Here is a 17,754-nt window from a genome sequence, read left to right as displayed (position 1 = left end):
CTACTGGCAGGCGCTCGCCTGGAGTTGCAAAGGCTGCTGTGGCCCCATGGGCCTCCCTCTCGAACAAAATGACTCTCCTCCATTTTTGTGCCACGGATCCCTCTGGTATTCTGGTAAAGACTATAAACCTTATTCAGAGTTTTTAAATGTGTACTACAAAGTACACTGGATTTCAAAGGAAATCAATGGTATTAAAATATAAATACTTACACATTAAGACATCGAATTCCACATATAGTGACACATTCTTTTTTGTTATTACGTTAAATAAAAAGATCTAGCAGCAGGCATAATCATTACTATAATTCTTTTTTTTAGCTGCGTTGGGTCTTTGTTGCCGCGCGCAGGCTTTCTCCAGTTGCAGCGAGCAGGGGCTACTCTTCATTGCAGTGCGCAGGCTTCTCATGGCGGTGGCTTGTCTTTGTTGTGGAGCATGGGCTCTAGGCATGCGGGCTTCAGTAGTTGCGGCACACGGGCTCAGTAGTTGTGGCTCATGGGCTCTAGAGCGCGGGCTCTAGAGCGCAGGCTCAGTAGTTGTGGCACACGGGCTTAGTTGCTCTGCGGCACATGGGATCTTCCTGGACCTGGCACTGAGCCTGTGTCCCCTGCATTGGCAGGCGGATTCTTAACCACTGTGCCACCAGGGAAATCCCACTATAATTCTTTTTTTTTTTTTTTTTTTTGGTACATGGGCCTCTCACTGTTGTGGCCTCTCCCACTGCGGAGCACAGGCTCCGGACGCGCAGGCTCAGCGACCATGGCTTACGAGCCCAGCCACTCCGCGGCATGTGGGATCTTCCCAGACTGGGGCACTAACGCGCGTCCCCTGCATTGGCAGGCGGACTCTCAACCACTGCGCCACCAGGGAAGCCCCCACTATAATTCTTTAGTGATGAGAATAAATGATTTTTCAAGATATCCCCAACTGCTATAAATGTGATACGGAAACACTTTTGGTTTCTATTGGCATCACTGCCTGCAGGGGCTGCTGCTAAGACTACTGTGGTCTGGTACATTCATAAATGAAGGAAACATTAAATTTCTATAAGAGATGGGTAAAAATTAAGATGTTTGTTTTTTTCCGCATCCAAGTCCATGGATCTCCAGGTTGGACGCTTATCTTTGTGTTAAGTCCTCTTCACACACTATCGCATGTCGTCCTCCCAATTCCCTGTTGGAAATCAAGGCTCAGGGATGGGCCGTGGCCAGTGAGTGGCAGGGCCCCGGCTTCATAGAAGAGCGTGTCCATGCTCTTCCTGGGCTCCACTGCTGCGTCCCTGCAGTGAGCAGCCATAGGCTGCCTGCTAACAGGCCTTGGAGAGCAGAGTTTTGAATCATGAGCTTGACCATGATGTGTGGGGTGGGGTGATTGTAAAGGTGGGTCCTGAACCTTCCACATGTGGAGCCAGAAGTTGTTTGCATCTCCTGGCCCCAGGGGGTTTTGTTCCTGCTGCAGCTGCATGGCCTACAGGGATAGATCAGGGAGCCCACTGTTCAGAGGACTGGGATTAGACTCTGAGAAAGGCAGGTTGTTTGGTGGGTGTAATTCATTTTTGCTCAATAAACCTTTCCTGTGTTGGTTGCTAGGGCTGGAGAAGTTCATCTGACCTGGTTCCAGCTCCCAAGGAGCTCAGGGGCTGAAGGGCCGTCTGCTGGAAGGAGTCTAATGGGGGACGCAGATAACGATGAGACAGATGATAGGGGCTGTGGACACACAGGGGTGAGAGGGAGCGGGGCACCCCCAGCTGAGAAAGTCCAGAACTAGAATGCAGTCTCTGGACTCTCCATCTGTTCTCTTTCCTCCTCCCAGGCTGCCTTAGCACCAGAGTGAGGACAGTGGGTAGGGACTCCCACCTTCCCAGAGAGCCCAGACATCTGGGCAGTGCAGCCTGGGGCTCTGCCCCCTCTGATCCTGCTACCCCTCAGCCAGAGTTAGGCGTTTGATGGCAGCTAGGTTTCCAGGCTGCTCAGACCTTAGCCTGAACCTCATGGCCCTGCCCAGGCCCACCTGGAGCATCCATCTAGCAGCTGAAGGCGCTTGGATACCTATGGAGTCTAGGGGGCTGGTGACCCCTTTTCTAGGCCTAAGAATGGGGACCAGAGGCAAACTGCTCAACAATGTGAGTGACTTTGTAAGTGGTCTTAACTTAGTCATAGCCATTCACCAAGCTGCCTCAAGTACTTCACAGTTTGCCTTTAACAGGGTTTTACAGGCTGCAAATGCTTCCCTAGAGACTCACCTTCCCTATCTGTGACGTCACACTCCTAAGCTGGTCCTGAAAAACTGAACACCTGGCCACTCTATGTTCACTGCCTCTCCCAAGATAGTTGTACCACTTTTAGCTACCTTGGGGAGAGGCTAGCTCAGAGGCTTAGAACAGGACCACGTTGTGGATGACAGGGGACCACCATTTTCCTGCCCTTAGCCTCATGGAGTATCTGTGTCTGGCGCTTCCCTCTCCCTCGGGAAACCAGAGGAGGCTGAGCATGGTGAGAAGAAGAGAGCATGGAATCCAAAGCCAGGCAGCCCTAGAGCACCCGTGACTAGTGCAGCGCCTACCAGAGAGTGTGCCTACAACCAGGGTTGGCTTCCCTTCCTAGGCAGTGGAGGGGATGCTGGACGGAGGCCGTGCTTCTCCCAAGCATGAGTACCTGTTGCCCCTGGTCCTGTGCTAAGTGACAGGGGACAAAGAATATGTGGCCCCCCTAGTGTGGAGAATTCAGAGGTGAGAGGTCCGTGTGGGAGGATAGTATGATACTAGAGAACAGTTCCTGAGGTGAGGTCTGAGCTTAGCCTTGAAGGCTCGGTAAAAATTAGAAGGATAGAAGCTCTGATGAGGGCTTTCTGTGCCAGGTTATTCAACCTTATGGCCGGCAGGCCCAGAATAAAGGGACCACTGGAAGCTGGCCCCAGGGAGTCTTCAAGTGTCCTGCTGGGGGTTTTGAGAGAGGGACTGATGGGCTCTGGGCTTTGGCCTAGGACTGCCTGGTGCTTGGTTATATTGGAAGGGGGCCAGCCCTCCTCCTGGGGCAGGAATCCCACACTCTCCCAGGTCCCTCCAGTGGCAGTCTGGGGCTTCTAATTTTTAGTGAATCTCTAAAGCCTGGTGCAGATTTTGGACTTAATAGTCAGACTTGAGTTTGAATCCTGGCTCTGCCTCATTCCTGCTGGGTCACCTTGGGCAAGTTACCTCCCCCTAGAGCCTCAGTGTTCTCATCTCTAAAATGGGGTAAAAGTCACGCTGCCCCACACTTGAGACAGTGACTCAGCCCAAGTCCTGAGACATAGAGGCACTTGGCAGGTCCCTCCCCTCGTCCACAGTCACTATGCTGGGCACTCGGGTGGGGAGAACATGCTAGGAGGGGCAGAAAGAACAGCTTCACAAGACATCCACCACCTCTGGCACTGCTGCCCAGACAACATGGAGCCCACATGCCCCTTGATGCCGGGACAGCCCATCAGAGCCTAGGAGATGAGGCTCGTGTCCCCGTGAGCCGTCTCCTCCCCTGTCCCCCCGCCCCGCCCCCCGCCGTGGCTGTGGGCCCCCTCTGCCCAGGGCCCCAGCTGTGCCTAGCTTAGTGCCATGGTAAACACTCAGTCACTTGGTGACCCCATGCCCAGAGGGGACTGAAGCCCACCCAGGGAGGACAGGCCTGACCGGGAGCCTTCTGCCTCCCCCCAGGAGTGGCCTGCAGCGTCATCCTCATGTACACGTTCTGCACCGATTGCTGGCTCATTGCTGTGCTCTACTTCACCTGGCTGGTGTTTGACTGGAACACTCCCAAGAAAGGTAAGAGCACAAGTTGCCCTGCCCCACCCCCTCACCCTTGGGACACTCCCTCCTGCACAAGCTGAAGTTCCTTGTCATGGGTGCTGCCCCTTTTTTACTTAGCACCTACTATGTGAATAGCGTTGGGCTAAGCCAGGCTGTGGTTCTGGATGGTGGGGGGAGAGGGGAGGTTAATAGTGGCTCTAAGGTCACATAGTGGTCCTCACAGGAGCTCACACTCAATCCAGGGTTTGCAAAACGTGAGGGAATGAACTTGGAAAGGGGCCCAGGGGGAGGGAGGAGGATGCTGCATAGGGCGCTGGTCACCTAGCTCAGGGGTTCACACTGGCTCTGCCTGAACATCACTCTCTCCCACTCCTACTCCTTCCCAACACTGTATTTTGTTCCCTGGAAGGTGGCAGGAGGTCACAGTGGGTCCGAAACTGGGCTGTGTGGCGCTACTTTCGAGACTACTTTCCCATCCAGGTAAAGACTTGTGGGTGTTATCTTGGGAGGGTGGGAATGGATGGGAAATCTGACTTCAAGCCTTAACCCACCCATGCACAGTGACCACATGTGCTGGGTTGAACCATGTGACATCTCCCACTATGAGCATCTGTTGATACTCTACCCCACTTTATGCAGGATTTGAGGCAATTTAGGATACGTATAATGCTATACCAGGTAAAAAGGAAAATCAGGACTTCAGGGAAAATATACAAGTATTTCACCCATAAGTGTCAACAGAGTTGCAGTGGTTGAGCTTCATGGTCACCTCTGAGCTTCCTGGCAGCCAAGGCAAAAAGGGAAACATGATAGTTATTGGGCCTCATTTTGGGAAAGGAAGAAATTTGTTTATTCCTTGGGGAAACAAGAGTTGTTCTAGCATTTGGATCTAAAAGGTGTTTCAGATACTGAGATCCTGGGTGATGTAAGGAGCAGGTATAATAGCAGATATTATGGCCATTGCTTGTCTGCCTTTCAGTGAATATTAAAGTCATAACTTAAAATGGAAGTGATTGGGAATTCCCTGGTGGTCCAGTGGTTAGGACTCAGCACTTTCACTGCTGTGGCCTGGGTTCAATCCCTGGTCAGGAACTAAGATACCACAAGCCACAAGGTACAACCAAAAAAAAAAAAAAAAAAAGGGAATGTATCAGGAGCAGTACTACTAAGGTAGTCCAAGTTCATCTGGGCTGAACCAAGGATAGCAAAGGGTGTGAGGGGCTTTCTTTCCTTCTGAAGCTCTTACAAGGACCAACAAAAAAAAAAAAAAAAGGGAATGATTTATCAGGAGCAGTACTACTAAGGTAGTCCAAGTTCATCTGGGCTGAACCAAGGATAGCAAAGGGTGTGAGGGGCTTTCTTTCCTTCTGAAGCTCTTACAGAAATATCACTTCCCTCAGTCAGTCATGGGTAGGTCACTGGGGGTCCTGGCCATGGGAATTAGGGCCCAGAAAATTTGGTGGGCACTGAATGTAGAGTGAGACACTAATTGCAGAAGTGCTTGGGGAAGGCTTCTGGAGGCACTGCTGCTGGAACTCCGTCCTGAAGCTAAGTAGCACTGAAGGGCCAGGGAAAACAATGAGAGCGCCTGAGTTTGAGAAGAAGCCTGGGATGTGGCAGATGGTGAGGAGGTGGAGCGGAGAGGGAGGATCTCCATTTATTGGGAGGCTTCTAGGAGCCAGCACTTTTCCCCAAGGAGTCTGTCCTTTAACCCTCACAGTACCCTGTAAAGTAGGTATTAATTTTATCCCATTTTTACAGAAGAGGAAACTGAAGGTCAGAGAGTAGCACAGCAGAATGAGGCCAATAGGGGGTTGAGCCAAGATTCCAGTTGCTGTCTTGCCTCAAAGTCTGGGTTCTTCCTACCACAGCATGCTGCGTCCCTATGCAGCAGAGCTGTAGGAAATAAGCTTGGACGAATCCTCAGGCTTCCCTCAGGCTTGGAGGACGGAGGCAGGAAAAGCAGTGCAGTCTGACCCTGGGTGAAGCCAGGGTGCAGTCTCCCCATATGAAGCTGGTTTAGACCAAGTTGATCTCTGGGTTTCCTTCCTCCTGCACCACTGGCTGCGCTGGGTCCCCCACACTGGTCTTCTGAGCACCTGCCTTCTCTGGGGCTAAACTCAAGGTCCTGACAAGATAAAAAGTGGCTTGGTCTGGCTTTCAGTTACATTCTGTCAGACCCCCTGCTGGTGGTCTGCAAGCTAGGTTAGCAGGGCAGAGGCATCTGGGCCCTGGTGCATGTTGGTGACGCTGGTGGATTGTGGGTAACTCTGGCAGAATCCTGAAGGTTTTCCCTGAAGGGGAAAGACCTGCCTAGCCAGCTCACTCAGCACCCCAGCCCTGGCACACCCTAGCTGCTGAGGTAACCCAGCAGAAAGCGGTGGGGTTTGAAAGTGGAGGCAGCATGTGTGCATGCGGAAGTGTGCATGACGCAGGGTGGTGTATGTTTGCTGCTGTGAGTCAGCAACTGAGACATCCTGGCATGCTGCCTGGGGGAGGTGGCCAGGTAACCCTACATTTCTCCGCTGCACTCACAGGACTAGCTCCCTCTGTCCATTCCAGCCTGAGCCCAGTTTTCCCAGGACCTTTGGGGTCAGGATTCCTGCTCCTCCCTTTCCTTGATCCCATCTCTCTGGCTGCAAGGAATCCAAGGCTGTTGTTGCTGGGAGGATTTTGCATCATAGGATCCAACCCTCTCATTTTAGAGGTGAGGAAACTGAGTCCCAAAGAGGGGCAAGGACTGGTCCCAATTGCACAGCGACTCCACGCCAAGGCTAGTACTAGAATCCAGGCCCCAGGTTCTTTCCCACTGGATCCCTACTGCCTGTTTCTCTGCGAAAGATCCAATCCCAGATTTCTGCACTGGATTGAGCCCCACTCCGTGGGTCTTCCTCCCTCTGCTTTGCTGTTGGAGACCTGGGTTGAGGTCCTGCCCTGTCACTCTATTCACTGGCCAGCACTGTTGCTCCCCGTGTACTGCTGGGCGCCTGCAGGGCATGGGGACACAGAAGAGTCAGCCCTGGTCCCTGCCCTCGTCTGGGCTCACCCTCTAATGGATCTTGCTAGATTCTGTCACTTTCTGCCCATGGGACCGTGGGCATGCTTTCTCAAGCTCACTGAGCCTCATTACCCTCATCTGTAAAGTGGAGCTGCTCATATGATAAAAAGTGGTAAATTATGGTTGGATGTGAGGGATTATACACTCTTTCTCTCTGCTAGGGCCCTTACCTTGGGGGCCAGGCCCCAGAGTGGACTGCCCCTCAGGAAACCTCTTCAAGGCCAGTAGCTCCCCCCATCCAGAACAGGATGACCTGATGACGCTTGGTCAGTGCTGGGACAGACAGGTACCCTTCCCCACTCATCTCTGCGCTTCCTGAAGAACCAAAACAAAACCCCGTGTCCCTTATCTCACCTCTGTTCCAAGAAGACAGCTGGGAGTTGGAGCCACATGACACATGTGAGCTGGCCCTGGGAGGGCCCCTAGTTACCAGGACCAAAGCCAAGCTGGGCCTGAGGCATTATGCCTCAACCTGGGCTCTGCTCTTGCCTGCTGGTTGACCTTGGCCAAGCCCCTGGCCCTTGGGGCCTCAGGCTCCTCTTCTGTGCATGGAGGGTTTGGCCTTAGTGACCTGATGTCAGGGCTGATGCTCTGTGGAGTCGTGTATGACCCTCCTGTCCCACCCCCTTTTCCCAGCCTCTTGCCAATGGTTGGGTAATGATTTCTAACTGTGCCCACCCACCCCTCCCCACTCCTTTATTGGTGAAGCTCTTTGCTCTTTGCCACCAGAGCAGCTCAGCTGGCCCAGAGAGCATCCCTTCTCCCAACAGAGGTGGGGCTCATGTGTTAACAGCAGCCACCAGGACCACCAGGTACCTGGAAGAGGAGTGGGTGGTGCCCGGGTCACCTCTCCTTGAGAGATGGGCAGGATCTTTGGAGAAGAGACTAGGAAACACTCTCTGAGCTTACAGTCACCTATCTGTCCATCTGCCTCATTTCACAGATGGACCTACTAAGGCCCAGAGAGGAGGGACTGTCCCAAGGTCACAAATCAAGTCAGTAGCAGGGCTGGTATAGAAACCAAGGCTGTGTCTGCTTCAGGACCTGTGTTCTCATTCCTTTGTTCCCCTGCCGTGGTGCCCCGCTGTGTAAGCTTAGGCGAGTCTTCGTTCCTCTCTGGTTCTGAGTTTCCTCCTCTGTATGGTGCCAGGCTGGGACAAGGCTATCTGAACACCCTACCTGCCCGGGGAGGCAGGGTGGGAGGGGCGACTTGCCAGGAATGTGTCCCAGGCTCATGTCAGCCAGCAGGCCTGACCTGGGCAACCCCTCGGGCTGAGACTTTGCCATGGGTAAACAGTCAGGGGACACGAGAGCAGGTATGTCAACAGAGCCTTCATCAGCAGTGTCCTCCCTCCTCCCTCCTGAATGGACACTCTGTCCACCCATGGCGAGGGGAGTGTGGCATGAAGACGGATCAAAGCCGTATCAGAGGCCCGTACTTTTCTGGGTGCTGCACCAAGGGCCATTAACCTGCACTGTGCCCCACGGCACCTCATTTAACCAATGTCCCACCAGATAGAGGCTTGGGGGAGGGAGGAAATGATTTAAAGAGCTAGCTAGGGTTCCGCCAGGTGGCCCATCTGTATCCCAGGTCCAGGGAAAAGCACAGCTGGGTGGCCTAGTCTAGAGGGGGAGGATGATTTGCTGTGACCTCCGGGGAAGCAGCAACTCCTTTCTCTAGGTCTTAGTCTCTACCTTGTAATCAAAGGAATGGCCCAGATCAGGGGTCTTCCACCCCATTCTGTGCTGGGGGCTCCCAGGCCCAGCCATCAGCTCAGGAGCAAGTTTCCAATGTGGTACTGGCTGCCTCCGCTCTCACCTCAGTGCCTCCCTCGCCCCTGGAAACCAGGACAGGGTGCTTTTTCCTTCTGGCTTTCCCGAGAGCTAATGCGGTAGGGCAGACCTGCTCTCTGCGGCAAAACCTCAGAACAACCACTTCTCGAAGCTCGTGTAAAGCTGGGCTTCCCCCACCTCACTGGCCATGGATTCAGCTGCTGCTGTTCCCCATTTATGGAGGGGGGGCAGATAAGGATTACTTGGGGTTTTGAGCAGCTTTAATCTGCTCGCCAAAGACAAAACGGGAGAAAGAGTACAAATGCCCCAAGCAACAGGGCACGACACAGGGGGTCTTTCTCACAGTCACACGTACTGGCAGCTACAGAGCCGGGAGGGGTGCCAGCCACCCTCACTCCCATCCCTTCTGGCCTCCATCACCTGAAGATTCAGATTTCAGTTTCCGGGAGGCCAACCACCGGCACCCCACCTCCCCAAACTGAGCACGAGGTTCTTCCCTCAGTCAGGGAGTTCCCAAATCTGGAGTCATAGAAAACCCAGGCTCTTGACATTCTGCCCGTGGCCAGGGGCTCTGCTCCAGCTGGCACCAGCGCAGGGCAGGGGCAACCTTGAAGCACTGCAGGTGGGAATGTCATCAGTGCCACTTCTCCAGAGGCAGGGCAGCCCACCGGACCAAAACGGTCATACCCTTTGACTTGGGAACTGTCTTTCTTGATGTTTGTCTCAAGAATTCAAGCAGACATGAGGACAAAACTAAGGTATTTATGGAAGCATTATTTCTGAGGGAAATTTTAGAAGCTTTTTAAAGGCCCATCAGTCAGGGTTTGATTACAATTCTATTCCATGTAGCATAGCCGTGAGAAGACATGTTACTGAGGGATTTTGATAAGGAAAAATAGCTATGGTATGCTTGGGAGGTAATTATTTAAAAATCATATCAACCATATGACCTCAGTTTTGTGGTTTTTAAAAAAGAACATGTGTCTGTTTGAGTAGAAAAAAAGCTCAACATGTCAGAGTGGTTTATCTGGATGGAGGTATGACAGGTGCTTTGGATTTTCTTCCTACTTTCCCATATTTTTAAAATTCTCTGATTATTCATTAGTCTTCTAATCCTAAAAAAAAGTGATGTTTTTCTGAACAAGATGCCAGTCCTCTCCATCCCTCTCAGCACCCTCCACCCCATCATGTTTCCTATAATACTGGGTCGGTGCCTCTTGCTGCTCAGGGTTTAGGGAAACTTTGCACCATCCAACCCACCGTCCAGGCCACCAGTCCCAGGGCAGGAAGCCAATCATCCTTTAGAGCATCCAGGACAGCTTTGTTGATAGCACCGCAGGTGAGCTACTCCAGCTGTACAGCTGACCTCCCCTGCCCCCAGTGTGGCTGGCACCAGGGCTGTGGCTTGTCCTTCAGCTTCCTGCATCAGAGCCTGAGCTGAGTCTGGCTGCCTGGAAGGAGGTTTCCATTCAGGCCAGCTGCACTGTCCCTTCTCTGGCCAAAGAAAGGGACTTGGACTTTATGCCAATGGAAGCTGGACATCCCTCTTTATCTGAGAGTGACAGGAGTTGCACTGGGGTTTTAGAGCAATCACTCTGGCTGTGGTGAGGAAGATGGACCCAGAGCGGGTGAATGCAGGAGGCTGGCAGAGTGCAATTAAGAGGACCTGGTGTGTTCGGCTGGAGAAATAAGGGGAATGAGGGAGAAAGTTTCCCACCCCCTTCCCAGGGACTCGAAGTCCAAATGGTGACTTCCAAGTACCCAGCACTGAGCCCCCAGTGATGAGAGTCTGAGGTCGGAGGAGAGAGTCAGTCCAGTCCTTCAGGCCCAGGCTTCCAGGGGCCAGGGCACACCTAGTGCCTCCCCTACCTCTGGGTGTGCCCCAGTACTCCTCTCCTGGCCAGCTTCCTCTGACCTGAGGTCTTCCCTGCAGCTGGTGAAGACACACAACCTGCTGACCACCAGGAACTACATCTTGGGATACCACCCCCATGGCATCATGGGCCTGGGTGCCTTCTGCAACTTCAGCACGGAGGCCACAGAAGTCAGCAAGAAGTTCCCCGGCATAAGGCCCTACCTGGCCACGCTGGCTGGCAACTTCCGGATTCCAGTGCTGCGGGAGTACCTGATGTCTGGAGGTGAGAATCCACCTCTGTGTGCCCCTGCCTGAGCCACTCCATTGGCCAGGAAGCCAACCCACCGTGCCCTGGTGCCTGGTCCTGTATTGGCGATGTGGCCTGCTGAGGCACAGTGGGTCAGGGCTGAGTGGGAGAGCTGTTCATACAATCTTCAGGGTTCAACTAGGATAACATCTTCCCTAGGAAGCCTTCTCTGACCCCTTTTCTGGGCATCCCCAGCCCCTGTGCTGCCCTTTGCACGACTTAATCGTCATCCATGACTCTCATTATCCACCCGCCTTGATCCCCACTAGCCTGACTTACGGGGATTCCCTAGCACCTGGCACCAGCATGACACAGTTAGGACCTCAGGGAACGTTTGCCAAATGAATGCATTCCCTAAACAACCTTGTGTCATTGTCCCCACTTTACAGATAAGTAAGCTGAGGCTCAGAAAAAAGAATGGCTTATGTGGAGCCATACTTCCAAGTGGCTGGGTTAGGTCTGGGACCTGGGTCCACGGCTCTGTCTATATTTGACCATGTGCAGGGGTTAGGGAGTGCATCCAGGGGCAGCCCTGATTGTGTGTCCCCCCTCCACTCCCCAGGCATCTGCCCTGTGAACCGGGACACCATAGACTACTTGCTTTCAAAGAATGGGAGCGGCAATGCCATCATCATCGTGGTGGGGGGCGCGGCCGAGTCCCTGAGCTCCATGCCCGGCAAGAACGCAGTCACCCTGCGCAACCGCAAGGGCTTTGTGAAACTGGCCCTGCGCCATGGGTGAGTGCCTCCCGGAACACGTGTGTGCACACGCATGCGCACACCCCTCAACAGCTCTGCACAGCCCAGGGCAGCAGCTCCTTGCCTCCTGAAGGCAGAACCCAGACCCCAGGAAGGCAGAGAAGGGAGTTAGCTATCCTGTGGGGAAGGGGAGGTTGGAGCCCAGAGGTTCAGGCCAGGGTTGCCCAAGCTCAGGCTGGGCGGCCGAGTGGGCAAAGATGCAGCCTGGGTCTTCTGGGCCCTGGAAGGTGGGCTGAGAGGCCAGCCAAGCCCAGAGGCGGCGCTGTGCCCCAGGGCCAGAGCGTGGCATGCAGCTAGGAGAGCGAAAGGCCAGGAAGGAGGATGTTGTGGCCCGAAATATCAAGGAAGGCTTCTTGGAGGGGTAACCCTGAGGACAGGCAGAGAGGAGCTAGGCAGCTTGGATTTCTCTGACCTCTTCTAGGGGTACGTTCTGGATAGCCACCTGTTCAGCACATTTCACTGGACAAAGCTCATTTACTTCTACGGTCCCGTTTGATTCTCCTGCAAAATCCTGCAGGGATGCCATCCCCATTTTCCATTTGAGAAAACTGAGTGAGGCTATAGTGACCTGGTCAGGGCCACATTGTAAAGCCCTGACATGCTCCCCAGTCACTAACGGGCAGAGGGCCTGTCCCCACCTGGCAGTGAGGGGACATGTGGTTTGGGGTCCCCCGGGTGATTCTTGTACACCCCTGACGGAGGGGAGTTCGGCTGGTGTCTGGGGCTTCTAGGGCTGCCAGGAGGAACTGAAGCCAGTGATTGGGCTATGACAGACCCTGGCCTCTCCCTTCCAGAGCCGACTTGGTTCCCACCTACTCCTTCGGGGAGAATGAGGTGTACAAGCAGGTGATCTTTGAGGAGGGCTCCTGGGGCCGATGGGTCCAGAAAAAGTTCCAGAAGTACATTGGCTTCGCCCCATGCATCTTCCATGGCCGAGGCCTCTTCTCCTCCGACACCTGGGGGCTGGTGCCCTACTCCAAGCCCATCACCACCGTGGGTGAGCCCCCCATTCCTCCAAACCCTGAACTCGGGTGCCACAGCTAGTTTAGTGGCAGAGTTAGGATTCAAATCCATCCCTGGCTCTGATGTCCATGCTCTGAACCATGAGGACGTGGACGTGTTTGGGTGCTGATGGGAATGATCGTTGGGGGAGGGGGATAGGGGATAGTTCCATTACCACAAGCTAAGCTGTGCTAGATGAGAAAACAGGACTCAGAAATTCTGTGTTTTCAGAGCCCAGGTCTATCAGGGAAGACCCCTTTACAGCAAAGACCAATAGGGAGTGTGAGGAGGACGTGCAGGGTGCTCTGGAGGGTCATAATGGACCCCAGGGAGGAGGTGACTCTTTTTTTTTTTAATATAAATTTATTTTTTTACTTTTGGTTGTGTTGGGTCTTGGTTGCTGTGCACGGGCTTTCTCTAGTTGCGGCGAGCAGGGGCTGCTCTTCGTTGTGGTGCATGGGCTTCTCATTATGGTGGCTTCTCTTGTTGTGGAGCATGGGCTATAGGCACGCGGGCTTCAGTAGTTGTGGCACACGAGCTCAGGAGTAGTGGCGCACGGGCTTAGCTGCTCCGCGGCATGTGGGATCTTCCCGGACCAGGGCTCGAACCCGTGTCCCCTGCATTGGCAGGCGGATTCTTAACCACTGCGCCACCAGGGAAGTCCCTGTGACTCTTACACTATTAGCTGAATAGGAATTATCCTGAAAAAGAGGGGAGGAAGAGACTTTTTGTCAGAAACAATAGCCTAAATGAGGTTCCCGCAGCAAGACTGTACAGATTTTTGAGGAACAGATGCAAATCAATATGACTGGAGCAGAAGACTGTGAGAAGTGTAGCAAAAAAACTGGCTGCACTTCGCCCCCAGCTGTGTTGTTTTGCGTTCATATGAGACAATTTAGAGGACTCCAAAGAATTATCTATTGTAGGAGTATGTGTGTCTGTGTGTATCTGTTAATGGTTCACAATCTAGAGATCACATAAGAGCATGGAGGCCGCAAGCCATGGACTTCAGGGGCCAAAGCTCACATAGATACTTTGAGTTCTTATCAGGGCCAGATGTTTTGCTTTGTACTTTTTCCAGAGAGATCAACTTCCTGCATTTTAGGTCACACGACCCAGACTCACCCTTGACTCTTGTTATACACAAATCCCATACCAGGTCTGATGTCTGTGAGGCAGCAGGGACATTTCCATGCACAGGGTGGCTGGAGAGGGACGGGGTCTAGTGGACAGTGTGAAGGAGTTTGCTCCTCACCTTAAGAATGGAAAACTGGGGAGTTTCCTGGTGTCCTAGTGGTTAGGATTCTCGGTTTTCACTGCTGTGGCATAGCCCTATAAGGAAGGATCCCCATGTGATAGGTGAGGAAACTAAGGTGCAGAGAGGTGAAGTGATGTGCCCAGAGCAGGGCAAAAGCAAAGTCATTACCTGATCCCACATGTCTCACAGGAGTTCCCAGCTGAGTACTGTGGGTACAGCTGGACTTGATCCTACCTGCTGCTTAGTGGCTATGTGGCCTTGGGCAGGTCCCTTCCCATACCCCTGGGCCCCAGTCTTCGTCTTCTCACCTGTAAAAGGGACAACCTGAAATGGAGCACATTCAGCACAGTTCCTGACAGGCGGCTGGCAAGTAGCGCAGGGTCGCTACCATCGGCATTATGGTGGATGCCCAGGGAGGGTGGGCCGAATGGCACTGACTAACCAGAGGCCTCTGCCCCATCCCTGCAGTGGGTGAGCCCATCACTACCCCCAAGCTGGAGCACCCAACCCAGCAGGACATCGACCTGTACCACGCCATGTACGTGGAAGCCCTGGTGAAGCTCTTCGACCAGCACAAGACCAAGTTCGGCCTCCCGGAGACCGAGGTCCTGGAAGTGAACTGAGCCTGTCCGCAGGGGACAGCTTCTGGGAGGAACCAGCTGCAAATCGTTTTCTACCAAGTTCCCTAGTGCTTTTTGTTCTGCAAATGTGGAAGCATCATGGGTGTCTGTGGGTTATTTAAAAGAAATTATAATAATTTTGTTAAACCATTACAATGTTAGGTCTTTTTTAAGAAGGAAAAAGTGAATATTTCAAGCTCTTTCACTTCCAATTTGTCCTGTTCTAGGTGGTGGCTGACCCATCTGGGCCTTTATGGTTTCTCAACCAACCCCTCTTCTCCCCTTCCCAAAATTACAGAGAAAACTCAGTCCTGGTTAACTGGGGAAGAAGGACAGCCATTAGTGACGCAGGCCAGTTAGATTATTTGCCCTTTGTCCCTGGGGGATGAGGGGCCAGAAGCTTCCTCTAATACAAACATCTCTATGGCCGGCTACCCCATGCTTGACTGCAGGACCAGCTGCTTCTGCCAAGGGGAAGACTCAGAGGGAACAGGGGTCGCCATTTTGAAGAGCTCAGGGATAAAAGTCTGGAATATTCAAGCTCAATTCTCCTTTCTGCCACCTCCCATGGCCCCAGTCTCTGAAATCTGAGCCTGGACTGGCCTCCAGAGAGAGGATGGAGGTGGCGGTGATCCCAGGCTGGGGAATGGAGCTGTCCAGTTTAATCATCTCTTGGATTATCAAGCCCCACCACGTTCTGGTTGGGGTGCTGGTTTTCCTCAGGGAACTGACAACATGGACCCAGCACAGACCCTGCATTGGCCTAAATCACATACTTCTCAGTGGCCTCAGTTTGCTTAACCCACACCCTCAGTAGTGGATGTGGGTGAGGGGTCCCATTTCCTGTTTACAGAGGGACCTGGCCTTCTGAGCAGCAGATTGGTCCAGAACAGAAGTTCCCCGAACCCAAACCTCATATATTTGTGCCTTTCTGAGAGGGGGCCAGGGAGGAAATCTAGTCCTTTGTGTATTCTGTTTTCTCTTGATGAGATCATTATACCATGTCAGACTTTTGTATATTCCTAAATGAATAAATGAAAATGAGTGTCCTCTATGAGTTATTGCAGGGGCCGCATCTGCATCTTGCCGCTGACACTTGGGGAGACCACCGCCCCCACCAGGCTGCCTGCTGAGCCCTCTCCCCCTTGCTTCTTTGGCCCACATGGCCCTGTGTGGTGTATTAGTTATTAATTGTTGTGTAATAAATTACTCCAAAACTTAGTGGCTGTTGGGACTTCCCTGGCAGTCCAGTGGTTAAGACTCTGCGCTTCCAATGCAAGGGGCACGGGTTCCATCCCTGGTTGGGGAACTAAGATCCCACATGCCACTGCAGCGCAGCCAAAAAAAAAAAAAAAAGACAGAACTTAGTAGCTGCAAACAACAGTGTCCACTTTCTGAGGGTCAGTAATCAAGGTACAGCTTAGCTGGGCCCTCTGCTTCAGGGTCTCACACAAGGCTGCAATCAAGGTATCAGCCAGGCTGTGATCATCCCAAGGCTTGACAGGGGGAGGATCCACTTCCAAGGTCATTCTTTTGGCTGTTGGCAGGATTCACCTCCTCACTGGCTTTGACCAGAGGCCACTCCCAGTTCCTTGCCACACGGGCCTTTCTGGAGAGTAGCTCACAGCGTGGCAGCTGGCTACATCAGAGAGAGTAAAGCAAGAAGAATCAGAGAGAGTGCAAACAGAAGCCACAGTCTTCTATAACCTAATCTTGGAAGTGACAACCTATCCCTTTTGCCATATTCTCTTCATTAGATGCAAGTCACTAGGTCCAGCTCACACTCTTGAGGATTACACACCGAGTGAATACCAGGAGGCAGGGCTCACTGGAGCCCCTTCACAGCTGCCTTCCACCTGTGGTAAAGGCTACTGTCCTGCTGTAAGGTCCTAGAACAGATGAGCTAGAAAGGTCCGTATGTATCACTCAACTATGTTCCCTGCCCCTGGCCTCAGTTATACCACAAAGACGGAGGCCTGGCCTGCTGTCACTCTAGTGATTTCATACCACACCTGGATCTCACAACATGCCACCTCTCTCTGTTCTAATTCCATTCAGTTCAATGAGTACCAAGTACCTGGGGGAACACTTCCCACCTGAGACTAAAGTGACTTTCCCACTTTCCACTACCTAATGCCTGTCTTTACCATTCACCTCAGGGACCATTCCTCTGTGCCAGAAGCTGTGAGCTGGCTGCATGGGAGCAGAAACAAACATTGGAAACAGCTGAGGATATGCAGGGTGGTCAGAGCTGTGACAGAGAGGCCCCTAATCCAACCTGGGGTGCCTCATTGATCTGGGGCCCCAGCCTGAGCTGGGACTCAATGGGTGACTGGAAATTTGCCAGGAAGGAGTTGAAGGGCAGAGCAGCAAGTGCAAATTGGGGAGGCTGCTGATTTGAACCACTGAGAGGTGGCGGTAGAGAGGTCTGCAGTGGGGCTTCCCATGGAAGGGCAGGGAGCTGGCTTCTCCAGAGTCTTCCTGGAGGAGGGCAGGGCAGAGAAGAGGTGCCCTGGAGGCCAACAGAGGCTAGATTCTGTAGCTCCAAGCAGGTCTTAGGCCTCAGGCCACAGACCCCAGGTTAGAGGACAGACATTTCCTTTAGGATGGAGGAAGGGCCCGTTTTCTGATGCATCTCAGCCCCATAACAGCCCCAGCCTGAGGCTAGCCATGACCCTCATCATCTGGCTCCAGGCTAAACTAGGCCAACCCACAAACATAGGCCATTATTCTCAGCATTAATTTTGTGAAGATTGGATACCTACTGTGCATCAGGGAACTCCACCATCTCTGCCTAAGAACAGGAACAATAACCAGGCCCCAAATCTTGGAAGGGCCACCCAGGGCAACGTAAGTTCAGCCCTCTGTATCCATGGGTTTTGCATCTGTAGATGCATAGCGCCAACTGCACTACTCTATTTTATATGAGGGACTTGAGCATCCTCACATTTTGTTATCCATTGGAGGGAGGGGAGTGGAGTAGGGGTGGGGGGCTCTATAACCGATCCCCTGCAAATAGCAAGCATGTCTAGCAGCCAGCTGTGCAGAGCAGAGGCATGCCTCGTTGTTACCTTGGGAGAGGGAACTGGAAACTTTTCCAGAAGACCCTCTGCCTTTGGATGGTGGGAGTGGGGCTGCTGTCTCAGCCTGAGGTCAGTTCCATGATTCTGCTTGTTGTTCCCAGATATGGCCACTAGGGGGCACTGAGGATAGGTCTGAGGCAAACGCTGCGCAGCTTCCTAAGCTTTCTTCTCACTTTTTTTTTTTCCGGTACGCGGGCCTCTCACTGCTGCGGCCTCTCCCGTTGCGGAGCACAGGCTCCGGAC

General features: G+C 53.0%; 1 protein-coding gene across 1 annotated transcript in view; it reads left to right on the top strand.

Moving 5' to 3' along the window:
- Positions 1 to 17,754, top strand: part of UVRAG (UV radiation resistance associated) — a 379,149-nt gene that overhangs the window by 17,032 nt on the left and 344,363 nt on the right. The window contains 2 exon segments of the mRNA XM_055091530.1: positions 10,562 to 10,766; positions 11,353 to 11,527. Coding sequence (XP_054947505.1) covers positions 10,562 to 10,766; positions 11,353 to 11,527 — 380 coding nt within the window.

This window comes from Physeter macrocephalus, chromosome 16 (genome assembly GCF_002837175.3).
Source record: "Physeter macrocephalus isolate SW-GA chromosome 16, ASM283717v5, whole genome shotgun sequence".
Taxonomy (NCBI): domain Eukaryota; kingdom Metazoa; phylum Chordata; class Mammalia; order Artiodactyla; family Physeteridae; genus Physeter; species Physeter macrocephalus.
This window is presented reverse-complemented; position numbering and strand designations above follow the sequence as displayed.